General features: G+C 46.4%; 1 protein-coding gene across 1 annotated transcript; it reads right to left on the reverse strand.

The window, feature by feature from the left end:
• Positions 1 to 11305: 11305 nt before the first annotated feature.
• On the reverse strand, positions 11306 to 20731 carry Sdhd (succinate dehydrogenase complex subunit D). The gene is made up of 4 exons (XM_032909739.1): positions 20605 to 20731; positions 18287 to 18403; positions 16513 to 16657; positions 11306 to 12213 (listed from the first exon to the last, which is right to left on the reverse strand). The coding sequence occupies exons 1-4, from the start codon at positions 20654 to 20656 to the stop codon at positions 12048 to 12050; spliced, it is 480 nt and encodes a 159-aa protein (XP_032765630.1). The 5' UTR covers positions 20657 to 20731; the 3' UTR covers positions 11306 to 12047.
• Between the last annotated feature and the right edge of the window lie 22 nt (positions 20732 to 20753).

Below are 20753 nucleotides of genomic sequence, written 5' to 3' on the forward strand. Positions count from 1 at the left end.
ATTACAGATGGTTGTGAGCCACCTGTGGTTTCTGGGAATTGAACTCAGGACCTCTGGAAGAGCAGTCGGAGCTCTTAACCCCTGAGCCATCTCTACAGTGATATATCCACGTCCTGATCCTGTCTACCTTAACATCGTGGTCAGGATCACAGTGTGGGGCCCTTTCCAGGGAGGTTCCAGAGAGTCTTGTGGTTACATCTTTTTTTTTTTTTTTTTTTTTTGGTTTTTTTTTTCGGGGCTGGGGCCCGAACCCCGGGCCTTGCGCTTCCTAGGGAAGGGCCCTCCCCCTGAGCTAAATCCCCAACCCCGTGGTTACATCTCTTAATCCAGACTTCCTCACCTGGTTCGATGCAATAGGGGTTAGGGGAGGAGCAGACTCATAAACCTGGCAGATGGCTGGCCAGAGTTGCTTCTGGACTCTATGGGGGGCTTCTAAGGATTTTAAAAACTTATGTTGGTCCTGTTCAGCTAAGATAACAGACTGCAGCATGGGAGGGGGCCTCCCATATAGTATCTCAAAGGGGATGAGACCTAAGTATAGGGGGTGTTCCCCGCCCTATATAAGGCATAAGGTAGGAGAGATGCCCGGGCACTACCAGTTTCAGGGGTTAATTTGGTCAAGGCCTCCTTCAGGTCTGATTCATTCTCTCTACTTGCCCTGAACTCTGGGGTCTGAATGCACGATGTGATTTCCAATTGGCCCCCAGATTGCTAGAGATTGAGTTACCTGAGAGATGAATGCTGGTCCACTGTCAGATCCAGGCAGGGTAGGCAAACCATACCTGGGTATGATGTCTTCCAGAAGCGTCTTTGCCACTATGCTGGCAGCCTCCTTCTCTGTAGGATAGGCTTTTACCCACCCTGAAAAGGTATCTATAAAAACTAGCAATTACTTCCTGGTTTTATTTCTGTATAGTCTATTTCCCAATTAGCACCTGACCATTGATCCCTGATTCTGGTTCTTGGAGCGGCTCCTTGATTGGGGCCTGAGGAGTTCATGGACAATGTGACATTACCTGACCAACCAAGGGTCCTCAGTCAAATGTTTTGTACCTTGTCCCTCACAGCAGTTCCTTCAGTTTTCAGTGACCAGGTGTGAAGCTTGATGAGTCTGAAGGATGAGTGGCTTAGCAACCTCCTTGGATAGGACGGTGCAGCCCTCCGAGGTCATCTGAGTCTTGTGTAAACCCCTTGGCTTTGCAGTACATTCATGGATGGCTGGGAGCTGGCGGGTGGCAAGGCTACCAGGATGTTGGCAGTGGAAGCCTGGGCAGCTTCCTTTTAGCTTCATCAGCTAACCTGTTCCCTTGCATTATCTCTGATGCCTGGAACAATGAATTATGGCCACTTTGAGAGGAAGCCCTGGTGCCTCCATAAAGCAAGTATTCCTTCCTTATTTTCGATGGTTTTCCCTTCAGCAGTCAGTAATCCCATCTGCTGTCAGTAAACGTTAGCTACGGCTCCTTTTGCCAGTTTTAAAGCCTGGGTTAGAGCCTTTAGCTCAGCTTGCTGGGCTGAAGTTCCTGGTGGCAAAGCAGTTGCCCATAACAGGGTCCACATCCATTCCTGCCGCCCCTGAATACCTGATTCCACTCTGGATGAAGCTGCACCTATCCGCGAAGTAGATACATCTGCATCTGGCCAGGGTACATCAGTCAAGTCCGGCCTGATGTTCTAGATGTGCCCCAGAACTATGAAGCCATCATGCTGCCCGTCTGAGGACGGATCAGTTAGCAGGGTGGCTGGGTTTAGGGCAGATAACGGGTTATCTGTTATGTGAGGGGGATGCAAAAGTAGTGCCTGAAAGTGCACCAATCTGGCCTTGGACAGCCCTGGCTGGGTGAATTCTCGGGGGTCCCCTCAATAGAACAGGGGGTGGCGATAACAAGTCCCTGCCCTCTGTTAGTCCTCTGGTTATTTTGTCAGCATCCTTGACTAACAGAGCAACAGCAGCTGTGATCCAGAGGCAGGCGGGCCATCGTCCTTGGGCCACCGGACCCAGCTTCTTAGATAAATAAGCCACAGGTCTTTTCCAACGTCCCAAAGTTTGGGTGGACAAACACGCATGCACACACACGCACACGCACACACGCAGACAACACGTACAAAATGAATAAATAAAGTATAACTCATGAGTCTGCAAGCCCCTAGAGCTCTGCAGTCTGGAGTGCCACAGTGAAGTATCTACATCGAGGGGCAGAAGGCGACATCTGTCACTTAGGCTTTGCTTGTCACTTATCAGCGGCCGGTAGCCTCAGATTCTTGCACGGTTAAAGATTTACTATAGAAGACGGGATACCCATACCTTCCGGCCCAAGAGCAGTGAGGTCACCACCAGCACGGGCAGCACACAATGTACAGAGCCAACACGTCGGCCCCGCCTGGCCCTCCCACCCTGATAGCACTGCACGCCCAAGCCTTCCAGTAAGAACCTGGAAAGGGGCCACCCCTCTCTCCTGGCACCTTGACATGGGAAGTTGAATGAACCCAGGCAAGGGATCAAAATGAGTACTGTATGGCAAGCAACGTGTCATTTACTACACAGATGGCCACAAATCAAATTCTCAACTCAGTCTCCATGGGCAGGCTAAGCGCAGGGAGGTGTGCACAAGTTGCTTAAGGAAGTGAAAAGAGCCTGAAGAATACATGTAAGACAGAGTAGAGTTTCCTCGCTTTTCTAGGTAGTCATTAGGCCTTTTAGTAGTAGTAGTAGTAGTAGTAGTAGTAGTAGTAGTAGTAGTAGTAGTAGCAGTAGTAGTAGTAGTAGTAGTAGTAGCAGTAGTAGTAGTAGTAGTAGTAGTAGTAGTAGTAGTAGTAGTATGTTCGTGTGTGTGCGTGCATACACCTGTGATTGTCATTGCATGTTCAGCATGATTCATGTGTGGAGGGGAGAGGACAACGTTTACGTTTAAGAGTATACTTTTTCTCCTTCCACCATGTAGATCCTGGAGGTTGAACTCAGATCATCAGACTTGGCAGCAAGTACGTTAGCTGCTGAGTCATCTCGCCTACCCAGTTCTGAACCTCTGATCCTGCTACCTCAGTGCCCCGAGCTCCAGCACTACAGACATGCTCCCACCATGCCCAGCCTGACGATGCGTTCGTTTATGTTTGCATAAAGATCATAACTTTATCTCACATGGGAAGTCATCATGGAAGTACACGAGGGGAAGAGGGCAGTCTAAAAACAATAGTGGGATGAAGGAGACAAAGTTCTCTAGCGAAACAAGGAAATGAATCAGAAGTCAGGCAGGTTTCCTGAAAGACTCAGAGATATCTGTTCTTCTTTTTTCAAAGCTGTTGTTCATTTTGGATTAGAGCCTGTCAGTGTATAGGGAAAATACAATTAAAAACAAAATCTTGGGACTGCAGAGATGGCTTAACTTTTAAGAACACTGGCTGCTGTTTTGCAGGGCCTGGATTCAATTCCCAGCACCCACATAGCAGCAGTTCCAGGGGATCTGACATCCTCTTCTAGTGTCCCTGGGCACTGCACACATGTGGTGCACAGACATACATCCAGCCAAAATGCCCATACACATAAAATAAAAATAAAGGGAAAATTAAAGGCAAAAGTCTCTGGTCAAGGAGAGAGGAGGTAGTTGGTAAAGGCACTTGCCGTTAGCTCTGACTGCTGAGCCCCGTCCCCAGGAAGCACACGAGGAAAAGAGAGAACTGAGCCCCACAGGTTGTCCTCTGACCACCATACAAACATGGGCCCTCCATTCACGCAAATAAAATTAAAATCATGAAACACATCTTAACCATAAACACATGCTTCTGAGATGAATCATTCACTCATCCTCAATTAAGAGGTCTTCATTACCATCCATGGCTGACTGAGTTTACTAAGTTGTTCTAGTTTCATTCAATCCCTCCCACAGAACAGCGCAGTAGGGTGGTCCTTGTTTACAATTCCAGACCTCAATCCGTTAATGAGGGAAGTCAGGTCAGGCGCTCTCTCTCTCTCTCTCTCTCTCTCTCTCTCTCTCTCTCTCTCTCTCTCTCTCTCTCTCTCTCTCCTCTCTCTCCTCTCTCTCTCTCTCTCTCTCTGTGTGTGTGTGTGTGTGTGTGTGTGTGTGTGTGTGTGTGTGTGTGTGTGTGTGCGCGCGCGCGCATTGAGGCAGGGCCTCCTATAACCCCAGGCTAATCTCAAACTCTACATAGCTGAAGATAACCTTGAGCCCCTGATTCTCTTGACTTTGCCTCTCAGATCCTACAGTTACAGGAATGAACTGCCATCCCCAGACTTACTTAAGATAGCATCTGCTGTAGGTGCTTTAATGCCTCAACTTAAGTCAAGCAGCAGCACAATCTTAAACTGCCTTTGCAGCCATTCAATTACACTTATAAATAATTAGTTTAGAACTTAGATTTTGTTTGTTTGTTTGTTTTTGAGACAGGGTTTCACTATGTAGCCTTGGCTAGCCTGGAACTTGTAATGTAGACCAGGTTAGCCTTGAACTCACAATGATCTTCCAACTTCTGCCTCCTGGATGCTGGAGTTGAAGTTGTGAACCACCATGCCTGGCTTATCAGAAAAAGCTTTGTATTTCTAATGCTCAAATTCTGACCCTTGAACTTGAAGCCTATGTCCTTGTCAAATGTCTGATTTCTCCCTCTCAACTCATAGAACATCCCACTTGTCTGTACCACTAAGCAAATAAGGATTCCTGAAGAAATAGGAGTATCCCCCAGCCCCATTTTGAGAGTAAAGTTTAACCCTCCTTACAATAAAAAAAGGACTGATTGCTTCCCTTTTTCCATTTTTTTGTTTATGTGTGGTGTTCATATGTGTGTTTACATGTGTATAAGCACAGAAGTGTGTGGATGCATGTCCATATGTATGTGCAGGCCTGAAGCTGACATTAGGAACCATCCTCCAAAGCTCTTCCACTTTATTAATTGGGGCAGGCTCAATTAAACCCAGAGCTTGGCAGTATGGCTAGCCATACCAGCCAGCTTGCCCTGGGGAGCCCACTCTCCCTTCTAAAGCTGGAATTACAGGCAGGCCGCAGGGGTTCTGCAGATCCAAACTCCAGTCCTCACATTTACAAGACAAGTATTTTACCCAGTGAGTCATCTTCCCAGCTTCTGGTTTTTACTTTTTTTTTTTTTTTTTTTGACCACCAACATCTCATTAAGAACCCAGGCTGACTTGGAACTTACTCATTCACTACCCGGGCCAGGCAACCTCCTGCCTCAGCCCGCAGGCACAGACATGTACGACCATATCCACCCAGCATAAGTTAAGCTTTAGAAATGGGCTGTGTGTCAGCCATTCTTGGTTGTCAACTTAGCTACATCTGGAAACAAACTACAATCCAGAAATGGAGGGTACACCTGTGAGAGATTTATTGCTCGATTTGAGTGGGTGAACCCACTTCTAGTCCAGACCTTTGATCCAGATCTTGGAGCAGGAAGACAGGTGTCTTTAAATCAGATCTCGAGGTGGAAAGATACGCCTTTAATCTGGGCCATACCTTCTGCTGGAAGCCGATGGAAGGGGAGGGAAGGACACTTTCCTCTTTGCCTGTTCGTCCATGCCTTCACTGGCATTAGAGCCTACTTCTATGGGATTCCAGAAACTGCTGAAGATCAGCAGAGACATGCAGCCTGTGGACTAAGCTATTTCTGAATTCTTAGACTTCCTGTTCATAGCCAGCCATTGTTTGATTAATCAGACCACAGTCTACAAGTCACTCTAATAAATGCCATACATATGTAGAGAGAGGGAGGATTCATTCACAAGTTCTGCTACTCTAGAGAACCCACTAACACAAACTCTGATGACTGCCAACTAGCTCTACTGACAGCTCACTGGTAGTCACATCCACAGCTCTGTCCGTTTGTCTAAGAGCACAGAACTAATTCATTCCAAATGACCTCCAAATTAGAATTAGATTCATCTCCCCCCAAAGTTTTCCATGTTTTATAACTTTCCCTTTATAGTGGCCATTAAAACACTCCTGGTCATTCATGTTGGTTCTCAGCACAAAGAGGAAGGCTCCAAGTAGAACGGAGCAGCTCCCGCACCCTGAGCTGCTCGTTGTCTGCAGCTGCCAGATTGAGCAACGAGTGTGGGGATCCCCGATGTCAGCGGAAATGGCCCCAAAAGAAGGCTGCGTTCACATTAGGTAGCTCCACTCTCCCTATGACTAATTTTTTTTTCATAAGCTTCTTGGGCTCTGACTCACTTCTCTATTTAAGATGTTTATTTCTTGGAACACAATGTAACACTTGAGAATTCATTTTCACTTTGAATGATGCTAAAACTCCAGGACAGCCAGAGAAAAGCTTTCTCTGCCTCTGCTTCATCTTTTTGTTTTGTTTCTGTCGAGACAGGGTCTCACTATGCAGCTCGGGCTGGCCTCAGACTCACTTTTCTTGTATCCGCCTCCCAGCTGCCGGCTGTATAGGCAGGTGCCACCACTTCCTGCTAAGGCTGCCTCTTCAGTGTTAGTTCCAAGTGTGGTGCATGCACGCATGTATGTGCATTTGTGCTGTGTATGTGGGTGCCCATGCACTTGCACTCGCAAGCACGCATGCCTGTGGGTTGTGTATTCAGTGTGTGTGTGTGTGTGTGTGTGTGTGTGTGTGTGTGTGTGTGTGTGTGTGTGTAGCATATGGGAGGGAGCAAATTCCCATCTCACTTTCATGTCTCCTCTCTTTTGTTTTTTGCACCGTGATCCACTGGGTTTCCCTGGGGTTGCTCCCATGGATTTGGAACAGGGCTATCCACTAGTGCACAGGTCACTCACCAACAGCATTGCCACAACAGTTTTATTGAGTAAGTTTATTAGATGAAACAAAAGGACCTAAATAGAAATCTATTGAATTCTTTGAGCTCCTAAGTGACTGGGGGAGGGAGGATTTAAGTGAATAAGCACAAAACTCTATAGTAAGAGCCCGTAGGGCAAGTGACCGTGCAGGTCTATGTGGGAGTGACAGTCAGTCTGAGGGAGAGGGAGTCGGTACCAAGGACCACCAACAGAGTTGAGTCACAGCTCACGTCAAACCATCAGTCACACCCATCTCTCCCTCTCTTTTGTTTGTTTGTTTGTTTTCTGAAAGACAGGTTTTTCTGTGTAGTCCTGGCTGTTCTGGAACTCACTCTGTAGACAAGGTTGGCAATGAACTCAGAGATCTGCTGGCCTCTGCTTCCTGGGTGCTGGGACTAAAGATGTGTGCCAAGATGGCCCAGCTCAGACCATCTCTTTAGAAGAATATTCAAACCAGAAATAAAGCTGGAAAATGTTTTTAAAAATATGTTATGTGTCTCTTGCTCTCTTGCTCTTGCCTTCCTGCCTGTTCCACTCTCTCCCCATTTCCTTCCCCCCTCTCTCCACATGCTCATGGCCAGCCTCTACTTCTTTCTCTCTCTCTCTCTCTCTCTCTCTCTCTCTCTCTCTCTCTCTGTGTGTGTGTGTGTGTGTGTCTTTCTCTGTCAACTCCCTTCCCCATGCCCTGAATAAACTGTGTTCTATACTAATATGTATGTATGTATGTATGTATGTATGTATGTATGTATGTATGTTATGTGTATGGATGTTTTGTCAGCATGTATGTCTGTGTACCATTTATGTGTAGTACCCAGAAAGGCCAAAAGAGTCTGATTTCCCCCTGGAATTGGAGATAGAGAGGGTTATAAGCTGCCATGTGTGTGATTGGGATTGACTCCAGATTCTCTGTAAGACCAGCAAGTGCTCTTAACCACTGAGCCATCCCTCCAACCTATCCTGTCCCTTATTCACATCTGAAGACATGAACTGGGTAACAAACAAAAAATAAAAGCTAAGCTAAAAGGTGAAGTAGCTGTGACACAAGGAGAGGAAGAAAAGCATACAGTGAAGTAAAACCCTGAATGTGAGGGCGCATGGCTGCAATCTCTGTATGCAAGAGACTTAGGTGAGTGGGTCAAAGGGAGTTTGAGGTGAACCTGGGCTACACAGTTGAGTTCATAGCCAGCTTGGACTATGTAGCAAGGCCAGTTTCAAAACAGAAATTTCAAAAAGCAAAATTAGGAGCTAGAAATGTGGCTCAGTGGTGAGACCACTTGTTGGTACAGTAAGAGGACCTAAGTTCAAATCCCCAGCTTCCATATAATTGCTAGGCAGGGCAGGACATACCAGTAACCACAGCACTGAGGTAAGGGATCCTATGAGCTCACTGGGCAGTCAATTTAGTGAGAGACCGTGCCTCACGACCCAGCATCCTCCTCTGGTCTCCACGTGAGCACAGACATGTTTCTCCTCAAACACAGGCACACAGCTACAAGGTAAACTTGAATACGTTCCACAAATACAGAGGTTAAAGAGGAAGATGAAAAGCCACGCTCATCACAAGACAAAGACACAGATCCAAGACCATTTATCACGCCAGTGCTTATGATAGAAAATAGATTCAAGCTAGAGGTGTGAACAAAAGGACAGACCCATAGATGATGAGCCACACTAGGGGACTTCCTAAACTCGCCTTCTCTGGACAAGCAACTCTATTGCGGAAGATTGCACGGAAGCACTGTCAGAAGTCAGCAGATGTGGATGGGCCTGATGGTACAGTGATGTCATCTAAGACTCAGGCTCCTCTGAAAGTCCTCTTTAGCATCCTGACTTGCGCTCACAGTGGAAATAGGGGAACAGAGTCCTCCTCTCAAGTTCTTTATCTCATAGATAAAACTATTTTGAAGCTGGACGCTCTGAGACTCAGGATAGAGATGTTGGAGGAAATAGAGGCGGAGGTAGACAAGCCATGCCTTTAGTAGAGTAAAAGTACAAGATATACTTAGTAGAGTATATCTATTCTGAAGAACACACCAGAAAGAGAATTGGTGCCCACAGCCTTTGCTCCTTGTAATTATTACCAAAGGGCACGAGATTGCCTTCTCTCCAGACTGGCATGTGATTCTGGCATGAAAGCAACCTTCCCTCCTTTCAGGCCAACCAAGGAGGAAATCCATCCTAATATTACTTGGGAGGCTAGATGGCCCAGTGGTTAAGAGCACTTGCTCTTCTTCCAGAGGACCCAGGTTGGTTCCAGACTCACAAAAGTCTGTAACCCCAGTTTCAGAGGATCTTGCGCCCTCTTCTGGTCTGCATGGGCACTGCACTTATAGTGTTTGTGTGTGTCTGTGTGTGTTTGTGTGTGTGTACTTTTGCATGCACGTGCATGCATACACACACACGAGAACTAACTGCATCAGACCCTCTGTATACATGATATGGCTGTTAGGTTGGTGTTTTTGTGAGACTCCTAACAGTAGGAACGGGTGTATCCCTGACACTTTTACCTGTCCTTGAAACTTTTCCTATTGGGATGCCTTGTCCCAAGCTCCAGTAGGACTTTTGGCTTGTCTTATTGTATCCTGACCTGTCTGGCTGACCTCTCTTGGAAGCCTACTCTTTTCTGAAGAGGAAATGGAAGGGAAGTTGGTCTGGAGGAGAGGAGAGGTGGAGGAGAGTTAAGTGAAGTGAAGGGAGGGGAAACTGGTTGGGTTGTATTCTATGAGAGAAGAATCTATTTTCAATTGTAGAAGCTTGAAAAAAAAAAAAAAAGATCTGGCTTAGGGACAGGATGCTGGCTCAGCGGTGCTTGATCCTGAGCCTGTTGACCTGAGTTGGGTCCCCAAAACTCACAGGGCGAAGAGAGCTGACTCCTCAGGATGCGTTCCGATTTTCACAGGGGTGTGTTCCTCCCTGCCTCCGAACACATACAAGATAAATAAGTGCTTAAGAATTCTTTTTGGGCCCACGAGCGAGCGCCAGTCACTGTGGCTGGAACTCTGGATGTGCCTAAGGCATCGTCACCATTTATCATTCTCATGGCTAGCTCTGTGGTTAGGAAGCTCTCTAAAGCACTGCTGCCCTCGGTTCCCGTTGGAGCTTTGCACGAGAAGGCACAGCTTTTCACGTTTACTGGTGCTTTTAGCCCTGTGGTCACTGTGAAGCCCCTACCGTTGGGTCACATTTAACCTTCCAATTGGTCACCAAGTGGAGCCTAAACACTGACTATAAGGCCACTGCTGGCCCACCTTGAGTCCGGCCACAGAAGGCCAGCACTTAAAAAAAACATACACGCAGCCAGCAGGCTTTCTACCACAGTAGCTGAACTGTGCCTGCTTAGTTTGTTACTATGTATTGTTTGTATGTGCTCCTGAGGTAAGGTAAACCGTGGGTCATTTCACCCTCAGCTCTGTGGACCGGGAGGCTCAAGTTCAGTTGTCATGCTCGGCAGTTAAAGGACCTCACCTACAGAGCCTTCTCGCCCACCTCTATCTTTTTTATTATATTGACTTGCTTTCTAGGGGCGTGTGGTTCATGTGTCACAGCATACCTGTAGAGATCATGGGACAATGGGAGCCATTTTTCCACCATGGGAATCCCTGGGATCAAACTCGGGCTCTCAGGCTTGGCAGCAAGTGTCTTTACCCACTGAGCCGTTCCCCCCAGCCCCTCTTTTTCAATTCCATGACCATTGACCATGCCACCTGACATACTGATACCTGTTGCAAATAGTGCCTGGAAAGCAGATGGCTCTTTCATTTAGACACTGCCCAGCCCTGCCGCCCAGTATGGGAGCGAAGTGCACAGTGCTGTTCGAGGCTTATAGCCGGTGCATCCAGAACAGACTTAGAAAGCTTGGCACTCACACAACACCCTAATAATAACACAGAACACTACCTACCACTCCACCGTCATACTCTAGTCAGACGTAGGCTGCCCGTCTCTGCCTCTCATGGGTCCTCTTGTACTGTGGCGTTCTATGTTGGTGTTCTCACTTGCTAAGCCACACAAACAAACACAGTTCTAATTCAGAGCTGTGGATGTGCTTGCTTTTAATTATTCAGTTTTGGTTTTGTTAAGTAAGGGTCACTATTTAGCCCGACGAGCTGTCTTGGAATCTATTGTGGTCATGTCAGCCTCAAGCTTACAGCAATCCTCCCCCAGGCTCCCAGAGAGCTGGGATCACAGGCGTGTACCACCACACCCGGCCCAACAGTTTCAATGACTAAAACGATATCCAGCCACGCATGGCAGGCCGCTACTCGGGAGGCAGTAGAGGGCTTTGATGTTAGCCTGGGTAACCAACAAGGCGCCATCTCCAACTAGAACAGAACAAGTGAGCTTTGTGGTTCACAACTACAACTCCACATGTGAGAGGCAGAGGCAGAAAGACTGCGAGGTTTGAGGCCACCCTGGTCTCCCTACAGAGGGTTTATCAGCATGAGCCCGCAAGACTCTACTTCAAACAGATAAGCACCAACCAAAACCCAATACTAGAGAACACTAGCAGATTAAAGAGTACAATGTATTTTCATTATATAATATTTTATTTAAAAATTTTGCTTTTCCAGAGTACACTTTCTCATTGACAACTCCCACGGTGGGAAGACAGTTTATTACTTAGTCTTACTTTTTTTGGACAGCTCATTCCTGCACAAGTGAGAGACATTTGAAGAGTAAGTCTGTTTGCGATCTGTCATATTTGAACCCTTCTACAAAGGAGAGCTCCCTAAATTGAACTTCCCGAAATCTAACTTTCCTCAATTTCCTTCCTAAGACTTAAACACATCAGTAATTGAGGGCATCTCCTGATTAAAAGTCCCCTAGAAACAGAGCCACCAACAGCTGGGGCCACCTGAACAAGAGTGGAAGGTTCCAGACAGAATACTGTTCAGTTTCATGCAAAGTCTGACTCACGAATGAACAGTGCTCCCTCCGGGTCTGAGGAGAGAAGTCTACTCTTATCCTGACAGCAATTAGCTGGCTGTCCTTAAGAAACAGTGATCAAAGGCAACATGAGCTTATGAAATGTTCAGTTACACCATGAGTCACATGAGCTGGCAACCAGACTCAGTGACAATGGAACTCAGACTCACGAATGAGTGAACCTAACTCCTCAACAAATAAATTCTGAAAATAGCCATGTAATTACAAGACATTCTGCCCACCAACGGATTTATTCTTCATCCCCTCTTCATTGTGAGGTGAACAGCATTGATAAAGCAGAGGCAAGGAGGCATACAATCAAAGTGCTACACCAAGAGGTCAGAGCTTCCACAGCATGGCAACCGCTCTGCAGATGCCTACATCGTGGTAATTGAAGTAGCAAAGCCCAGCAAAGGTCAAAGCTGAGACTGCCAAGAGGCCTGCCTTGGTAGCCTTCTGCAGTGCGTCCCCATGAACGTAGTCAGTAACCACTTGTCCAATGCCCCTAATGAAAAGAAAAGTCAAACAAAAGGGCAGTTAGAGGACATGCAGACAAGTTAAGTACCCCACTCACCCCAAAGAATACAAAACATCCCAAAACACAAAGTCTTTATCAATGACTCCAACAACTGCCTCTCGCATGGACCCTGTGCAGCCACCTTCATGGGTGGGATTATTTCTATGCTTTGATGTAACAGCCAAAGCAACTCATGGTTAAAAAGTGGAAACCAGAGCTGGAGAGATGGCTCAGCGGTTAAGAACACTCACTGCTCTTCCAGAGGTCCCGAGTTCAAATCCTAGCAACCACATGGTGGCTCACAACGACCTGTAATGAGATCTGATGCCCTCTTCTGATGTGTCTGGAGACAGCGACAGTGTACTCACATACATTAAATAAATAAATCTTTTTTTAAAAAAAAGTAGAGACCAAAATGCAACAGAATTGCTAATAACCCAGCAGTGGTAGTGCCGGCCTTTAATCCCAGCACTAGGGAGGCAGAGGGAAGTTTGAGTCCAGTCTGGTCTACAGAGTGAGTTCCAAGATGGCCAAGGCTACACAGAGAAACCTTGTCTCAAACAGCAAGAAAACAAACAAAAAACTAGAGTTGCTAATGACAAAGAGATCTGTGAACTTCCCTCTGCAGGGACTGACTGCTCCTCCATCTGTCGTCCTCTTCTCATCTCTAACTACAGCCAATGCTCTACAGAGCTCCCTCTGAAGAGTGACGAGGCATGCAGTGTGTGTGCAGAAGGTGTCAGGAGTGCGGAGGGCACAGCAGGGAGCAGGTGCCCCTCTGCAGACACAGACATTCTAGTGAACAGAAGAACAGGCAACTGTGTCTGCAGCCTGAGGAAACAGCATGGTGACCTGAAGGAGAAGAACACCCAAACCGTGGCACGGATCCCGGCATCCCTAAGGAACAGTCAGGACATGAATGAGGCTGGTGTCTGCCAGTCAAGTAAAAAGCAAGCAAAGCAGAGGCAGACGGCAGAGGCCCCAAGGAAATAATGACCAGGTTTCAGCACAGAGCAGCCTGAGTAAGGGGTGGCCTGACTTTACCATTTTTATAGCAGTTTTATTTAGATGTAACTCACGCCACAAAATTCACCTTTAACAGTGAAGAACTGGGCAGTTTAGTAGTCAGCATTTGAAGCACGGCCACTAATGCTAGAGCGTTTTCACACACTTGGGAAGCACTAGCTGTCCCACTCACTACCCACGCACTGACTTGCTCATTGCTGTAGCTGTGCCTACTCTGGCAAATATTTTATGCAGTACGACCACACAAGATGTGCCCTGTGTCACACTTCTTTAGAGTGTATTCTGCTTTCAATGTCCACACTGCAGCACACCTCAGAACATCACTCCTTCATGTGGCTGAATAAGACTCCACTGCATGACCGTGACACCATACTCCATGCTCTAGTTAGGCCAAACGGATGCTTTCCACTTTGACCTAATTTAAGTAATGTGCTATGGTGTTCTTGTGTAAGTTTTAGTGCAGACATAGTTTCCTTTCCTTTTTTTTTATTACTGCTTTGTTTTTTAAAATGAAATCTTACTAAGGATGACTTTGATCTTGTGATTCTTTTGCCTCCTCCTCCTTACTGCTAGGATTCCAGGCATGCACCACCATGCCTGGAATAGTGGGGACAGAGCGCAGGGGCTTACAAATGCTCGACAAGCACTAGACAACTGTGGTACACGAGCAGCTCTGTATATGCACTTACACAATAGACAGGGAAGGGACGAAGGCACAGAACGATACACACAAAATGGAACAAAACAAGGGCAAGATGAATGACAAACGGCAGAGTGCATAATGCGTAACTTAAACATGGGGTTTAAGATCTCCAGATGGCGCTGGTGAGGGGGCTCAGAGGCCAAGAGCACTGGCTGCTCTTCGAGAGGAACTGAGTTCCAACTCCTAGAACCCACACAGTGGCTCACAACCATCTGTAAAGGGGTCTGATGCCCTCTTCTGGTATGCAGGTGTATATGCAGACAGAATACTAATTTTTTTTAAAAGGACATAAATTAAAAAATTATTTAAAAAAGAAACCAAAAAGATCTTGAGATGGGGAACAAGCCAGATGTGTAACTAGGACACAAAAGAGTGAAGACCAGAGTGGAGGGTCCCCAACACATCTGAGGAATAAGAAGAAAGTCAGTGTGTCTGTAAAGAGCATCTGGAGATGAGAGGAGTGCTGTGCACGTGTGTGCACGTGTGTGCACATGTGTGCACATATGTGCATGTGCGGGAGGAGGGTCCGGCTGGGGTGGGGTGTTAAGGGCTCTTGGGGCAGTCTTTTGTTTGCTTTACCTTGGTTTATTTGGGTTTCTTTATATACATGACTTACTTCTGTGTGTTCATTGTTGTCTTACCTACATGTATGTGTTTGTGAGGGAGTCGGATCCCCTAGAACTGGAGTTACAAACAACTGTAAGCTGGGGTTGGGGATTCAGCTCAGTGGGCTCTGGGTTCGGTCCTCAGCTCCAAAAAAAAAGGGCAAAAATATAACTGTAAGCTGCCGTGTGGTTGCTGGGAATTGAACACAGGTCCTATGGAAGAGCAGCCACTGCCCTTAACTGCTAAGCCATCTCTCCAGCCCTTTATTTTGGTTTCTTGAGACAGGGTCTCATACTGTTGCCCAGGCTGGACCTGAACTCACTATGTAACAGAGCTGGCCTTGAACTCAAGATGATCCTCCTGCCTCAGCAAATGCGGATTACAGGGGTGTGCTACCACACTTGAGAATAGTACATTTTTGGTTTTTGTTTTTAAGAAGCTCTATTTATTTATTTATTATATACACAGCGTTCTGCATGCATATCTGCAAGTCAGAAGAGAGCACCAGATCCCATTACAGATGGTTGTGAGCCACCATGTGGTTGCTGGGATTTGAACTCAGGACCTCTGGAAGAGCAGTCAATGCTCTCAACCTCTGAGCCCTCTCTCCTGCCTGAGAATAGTAAGTTTTCAATAGAGACAAGGTCTCACTATTGCCCTGGATGACTCTGAACTAGCGGTCTTCCTGCTTCAGCTTCCTGAAACAGACAAGACTCGTAGGCATCTAATGCCACATACAGAGTCTATTCAAAACTCTAAGAATTCTTTTAGTTTGAGTAAGACGAGCTAGGTATTGAGAGAGAATAACTATCAAATAACATATTAACAGGTCACGGGGCCTACTGTGCTGGCAACAAACACAGAGGGGATCAATTAAGGGGATGAGTAGATTCAGGGCTGGAACACATAAGGGCACATGGCCTGATAATAAGTCACACAGAAAGAGGAGGAGTCAGGTGTGTGTGGTGGGCACACCTGTAATCCCAGGTGTGTGTGGTGGGCACACCTGTAATCCCAGGTCAAGGAGGCAGAGATCCCTGAGTTCAAGGACAGCCTAGACTATTTACTAAGTTCCAGGTCATCCAGGGCTGCTGAGTAAAACCCCATCTCAAAAAAGTATACAGGAGGAACAGACAGGGAGGCAATTGGAAACTCGGCTTTATGAACACTGCATTCAAATTGCTTATGAAGATTGTTAAAATTTAAGACAGCAACCAAGCAGATGGATACATGCTAGGCATGCTAGTTGTGGTAGCTTGAATGAGAATGGTCTCTATAGGCTCATATATTTGAATACTTGGTTCCCAATTGGTGGAGCTCTTTGGGGAAGATGAGGAAGTGTGGCGTTGCTGGAGGATGTATCACTGGGGATACCTCTGAGGTTTGGGGAAGATGAGGAAGTGTGGCGTTGCTGGAGGATGTATCACTGGGGATACCTCTGAGGTTTCAAAACACTCCCACCATTCCCTGTCTGCCTCTGCCTCTGCCTCTGCCTCTGCCTCTGTGTCTGTCTCTGCCTCTGCCTCTGCCTCTGCCTCTGCCTCTGTGTCTGTCTCTCTCTCTCTCTCTCTCTCTCTCTCTCTCTCTCTCTCTCTCTCTCCCTCTCCCTCTCTCTCTCTCCCTGCTACACAATAAAACCTTAATTCAAGGGTTGGAGATTTAGCTCAGTGGTAGAGCACTTGCCTAGCAAGTGCAAGGCCCTGGGTTCGGTCCCCAGCTCTGAAAAAAAGAAAAGAAAAAAAAAAAAACATAAAAAAAAAAAAAACCTTAATTCAAAAACACTTAATTCCAATAATCTACCCACATACCCAGATTTATTTGGCCACTGATAGCTGTTTGTATGTTTTCAAGTTTTCTACAAGTCTTAAGAATTTCAATCGATGTTTTCTTTCTAAAGACAGGCTTGCAGCAAACAGACCAAGCAGACAATGCAGAGGGATTGTGGTACTTGCCAGTGACTGTGCAGGGTGAGGGCTGCAGCCAGAGAGTAGTCCACCACAGAGCAGGGATTCAAGTACCCAGCTGGAATCAGGCCCAAGAGCAAAACACTGACAACCCTCTCACTGGTCCAGTGGAGAGATGCGGCCTTGGAACCAGCTACAAAAAGAACCACATTCACATGAGTTGAGAAAGAACAAACACTTCAATCCCATGATTACCAGAACCATCAGAACGGTAGATAGTATACACAGCAAATGCATCTGGAGCACAGAGCGGGGCAGAGTATCCTCTGTGTCTCTGAGCACAAGACACATTTGCTTATAAGCAACAAGGCAGGCTGAGTGTCTGTGAAATTAAGGTAGCTTTTTACTTCAGTGACGCAGGTATCTTATGAGTGTAATTTAGCAACTCCTAATGAAACCCCTTTAAAATAATAATGCTAATAACTGTCTAATCTTTGGGAGTAAATGTGTTATGTATTAAAAACAGCTCAAACCAGAGTGAAAAGAGGCAAAGGTGTAAGGCTACTTTTGAAGGTTACGGTCCTTCTTCTGTCTGTTTACAACTCAGTGTCAAACAAATGAAACATGAAGATGATCGCAGACAGGTCAGAAACAGCAGAGGCTCTAAGCGTCTCTAAGAGGCTATGGACTCCTAGAAAAACCTCTCAAAAGGATGGAGCTCCTGCCTAGCATGTACACAGGCACACAGAGCAAAATCTGTGCATATTACTTCAGGGGACTTTCTTCAGCCCCATGTACTCCAGAACCAGTCTGATAAATCTAACAAAGGAATCCAGAAACAAAAACTAGTCAAAACCAAAAAGATTTTAAAAGGCAGAAAAGCCCTACAGGCAGAATTTCTCATCTGTTAAGTGGCTGACTTAAGAACCAAGTAGGACTGAAAGGCAAAAAATAAAAAAATAAAAACAGAGATGCTTTACAAATCTCAGCAGCCAAGCATGAAGGCCTGGAATCGTGGCACCCGCAGGCGGGGTCAGGAGGACGGCAGTCTGGAGGGCACAGTGAGTTCCAAGCCAGCTACACAAGACCCTATCTCAGAAAAATGAACAAACAAAAAGGCAAATCAAAATCATGATTTCAAGAAGATCACTGCAAGTCTGAGGCTAGCCTGGACTACAAAGCAGTTTTCAGACCAGCCAGGACAGAATAAGTATTTCTCCCTCCAGACTTCAGCAGAAATACAGGTCGCTCATTAAGTCATGTCTAGAGTGTCTAAGGTGGATATCCACACAGTATTTAACCTACGAAATCCCATTTGGTTTTAATCAACCTAAAAAAAAAAATAATCTCAGCTATAAATCCAGGATCCAGTCCACAAGATTAGATTTCGTACAGTTGGCTCCTTTCCACTGGCTAAACAGACAGACTTCCCACAGGGTTGTTTTCTTGACAATAATGTAACACATTTTGAAGAGTCAGGCCAGAAGGTTCTCTGTGAACATAAGTGGTGTTACTCTAACACGTATGCACTGTATGCACAAAGGTTTGTAAACTGGGTCTGTATTTTACTAGCAGACAATGAGAGTCTCCCTGAGAAGAGACACCAAGACCCACCAAATGTATTATTAGCCCAGGTAAAGATGGCCAAAGCCCCCAGACACTAGCAATGCACAACTTAACTCCCTTCCAGGGAGTCCAACACCCTCTTCTGGACCCCTGTGCATCAGGAATGCAAATGCACAGACAGATATGCAGGCAAAACACCACCACACTTAAAATAATAAATGAAACTGTTGACGAAACAGAGGCAGAGAGAACTTACACTGGTGGCTTGGTGACAGGTGGATGTGCTGGGTGCCACGCCATCCTGGGGTAGGCTGGTCCTGGAGAAATGCGGACACAAAAGCAGGTCTGACTGCCTGGCTTCGGAGTGACAGAGCTGAGGGAAGAAAGGCAGTGTTCGTAAGTACTGCCTAACAGGACCGTGAGTGTGCCACACAAATTAATCATTTTACTTTCTAAATGATTTATTCTAATATGTATGAGTGTCTAACCGACATGTATGTCTGTGCACCACGTGCATGGTACATGCCATGGGATGATAAGCAGCAAACTTAAGTAGCTGTAGAAGAATGCTCTAGTTTGCTTTCTGTTATTATGATAAATACCATGACCAAAACCAACTTTGGGGAAGAAAATGTTTACTGTGGCTTCCGGTCCCAGGTCACTGTCTACAGCTGAAGGAAATCAGGACAAGAAATCAAGTAGGAACGGAAGCAGAAATCACAGGGGAGCACTGCTTACTGGCCTGCTCCATGGCTCAAACTCACTAACTTTATTATTCAGCCCAGGCACAAGTGCCAGGGATAGGGCTCCCCACAATGGCCTGGATCCTTCCACATCATCCGGCAAGACACTCTCTCACAGGCATGGCCAAAGGCTAAGCCAGTGGAGACAGTTCTCTTTCCCACTGACTCTAAGATGTATTTCAAGCAGGCAAAAACTAGCCAACACAATCGACAACTGCAGTTACTTCTTAACACTGCTGAAAAATCAGGCAAAGCAAACAAAGGTTTAATGCGTTCCCAGGATGCTAACTACATACGTACACAAAAAAGATAATTTAATATTTTCATCTTTTTTTTTTTGGAGTCGTGCATGGGCGTGTGGGGTAGGAGTGGAGGGGTAGATGGTGGTTACAGGTTTCACTGTGTAGCCCTGACTGGCCTGGAATTCTCTATGCAGAACAGGCTAGCTTCTCACTCAAGAGAGTCGCCTTGCTCTTCATCCCTTGCCCCATGACCTTGGACTTTGTGACTCCATAGAGTCAATTCCAGTCACAGCCAATAGCCAGCCAGTGTTTCTCTCTATAAATCACCAAGTCCTGTTGACAAATCTCCTTAACTTCCCAAGACTGCCTTCTTTTCCTTGTACCTTCCAAGCTCAGGACTTCACCTGCCTGGCTACCACAATGGTGCTTATCTCATCTCCACGACTTGGGTCTAATCTGCTCTATATCCATCAAGACCATCTACAATGTTACTAAGTCTAGGCTGAGGCTGAGACTATATAGTCTGGCAACAAGGCTTATGCTTAGCAAGCATGAGATGCTGGGCTCAAAAGGAAAAGACTGTGAGGCCTTGTGGTGCACACCAGCTACTCAGGAGGCTGAGACAGGACAAGTTCCAGAACAGCCTAAGCAACAAAAGTAACAGCAAAAATAAACCAAGATTGTAAACCCATCAAACTTTTCAAACTTACCCCCAACCTGGGCAACATGGAGAGACTGTATTTTCAAAATAGAATAAAATAAATAAGTTCTGTGGCTTAGTTCCATTTTGCCTTTCTAGGCTAATTTCACACTCTGACTTTCACAAATCTTACTGTATTTGTTCCATTTTATCGCACCCTGGGAATCTTTATATCCCCTCACTTTGGCTTTTGCTGCTCTGGGTTACGGTAACTGTAATGTAATTCCCTGCAGAATCAAGGCACGTGAGTCTTTCCAAAGCAAGTACCCCAAACTTTCTCCACACTCATTATTAATGTCTATATAGCTCAACAGGTTTTGCCTTACTCTACCTGTACCCCCCTCCACACACATACACAAGATGTTTTTCGAGGGTTGAAACAGTTTAATTCATGCTTGTACACCAGCCTCTTAAGCGCCTGGTATAACGAAAATGTCTGGTTAAAATAGTTATCGAAGCCCTGAGTGATGGTGCATGGTTGTTATGCCAGCACTCGGGAACCAGTCAGGGGGCTACCGGCTAGCTCTAGGTTAGTCTTGTCTACATGGCTAGATCGAGGAAAGCCAGAACTACGTATAGCAAGCCACTAAAAACAACTATCAAACAGATTCCTTCCATCCACACACGGATAGGAGTTTGTTTTCACATTAGCCCGGTGTCACAACCACAGTCCAGAAGCGAAAAGTACAAGCAGGGGAGACCAGCCAGCAGGTAAACACTTGGGCCCTGGGCTACAGCGGTCACCGCTGCGTCCGCAGAGGTGCCCCGAGGGCACCAGAGGAAGTTCCTTCCTCTCAAGACGTCCCACTACCCGGCAGTCGAGCCCTCACTCCTTCCTTTCCCCTGCTCCAGGCTGCAGCAAGAACCTTTGATGGCCAAGACACCTCACCTCGAGCTCCTTGGCCACTGCAGAGAACGCCCAGCTTTAAGAGAACCGCCATTTCGCTTTTGAGGGCTCAAGGTCACCCTACGGCCCGGAAGCAGTTATGTCGTAAGTCCCGCCCCCGAGTAAAAGAACGGCGAAGCAACCTCAAGAGT

This window comes from Rattus rattus, chromosome 8, assembly GCF_011064425.1.
Source record: "Rattus rattus isolate New Zealand chromosome 8, Rrattus_CSIRO_v1, whole genome shotgun sequence".
NCBI classification, from domain to species: Eukaryota; Metazoa; Chordata; class Mammalia; order Rodentia; family Muridae; genus Rattus; species Rattus rattus.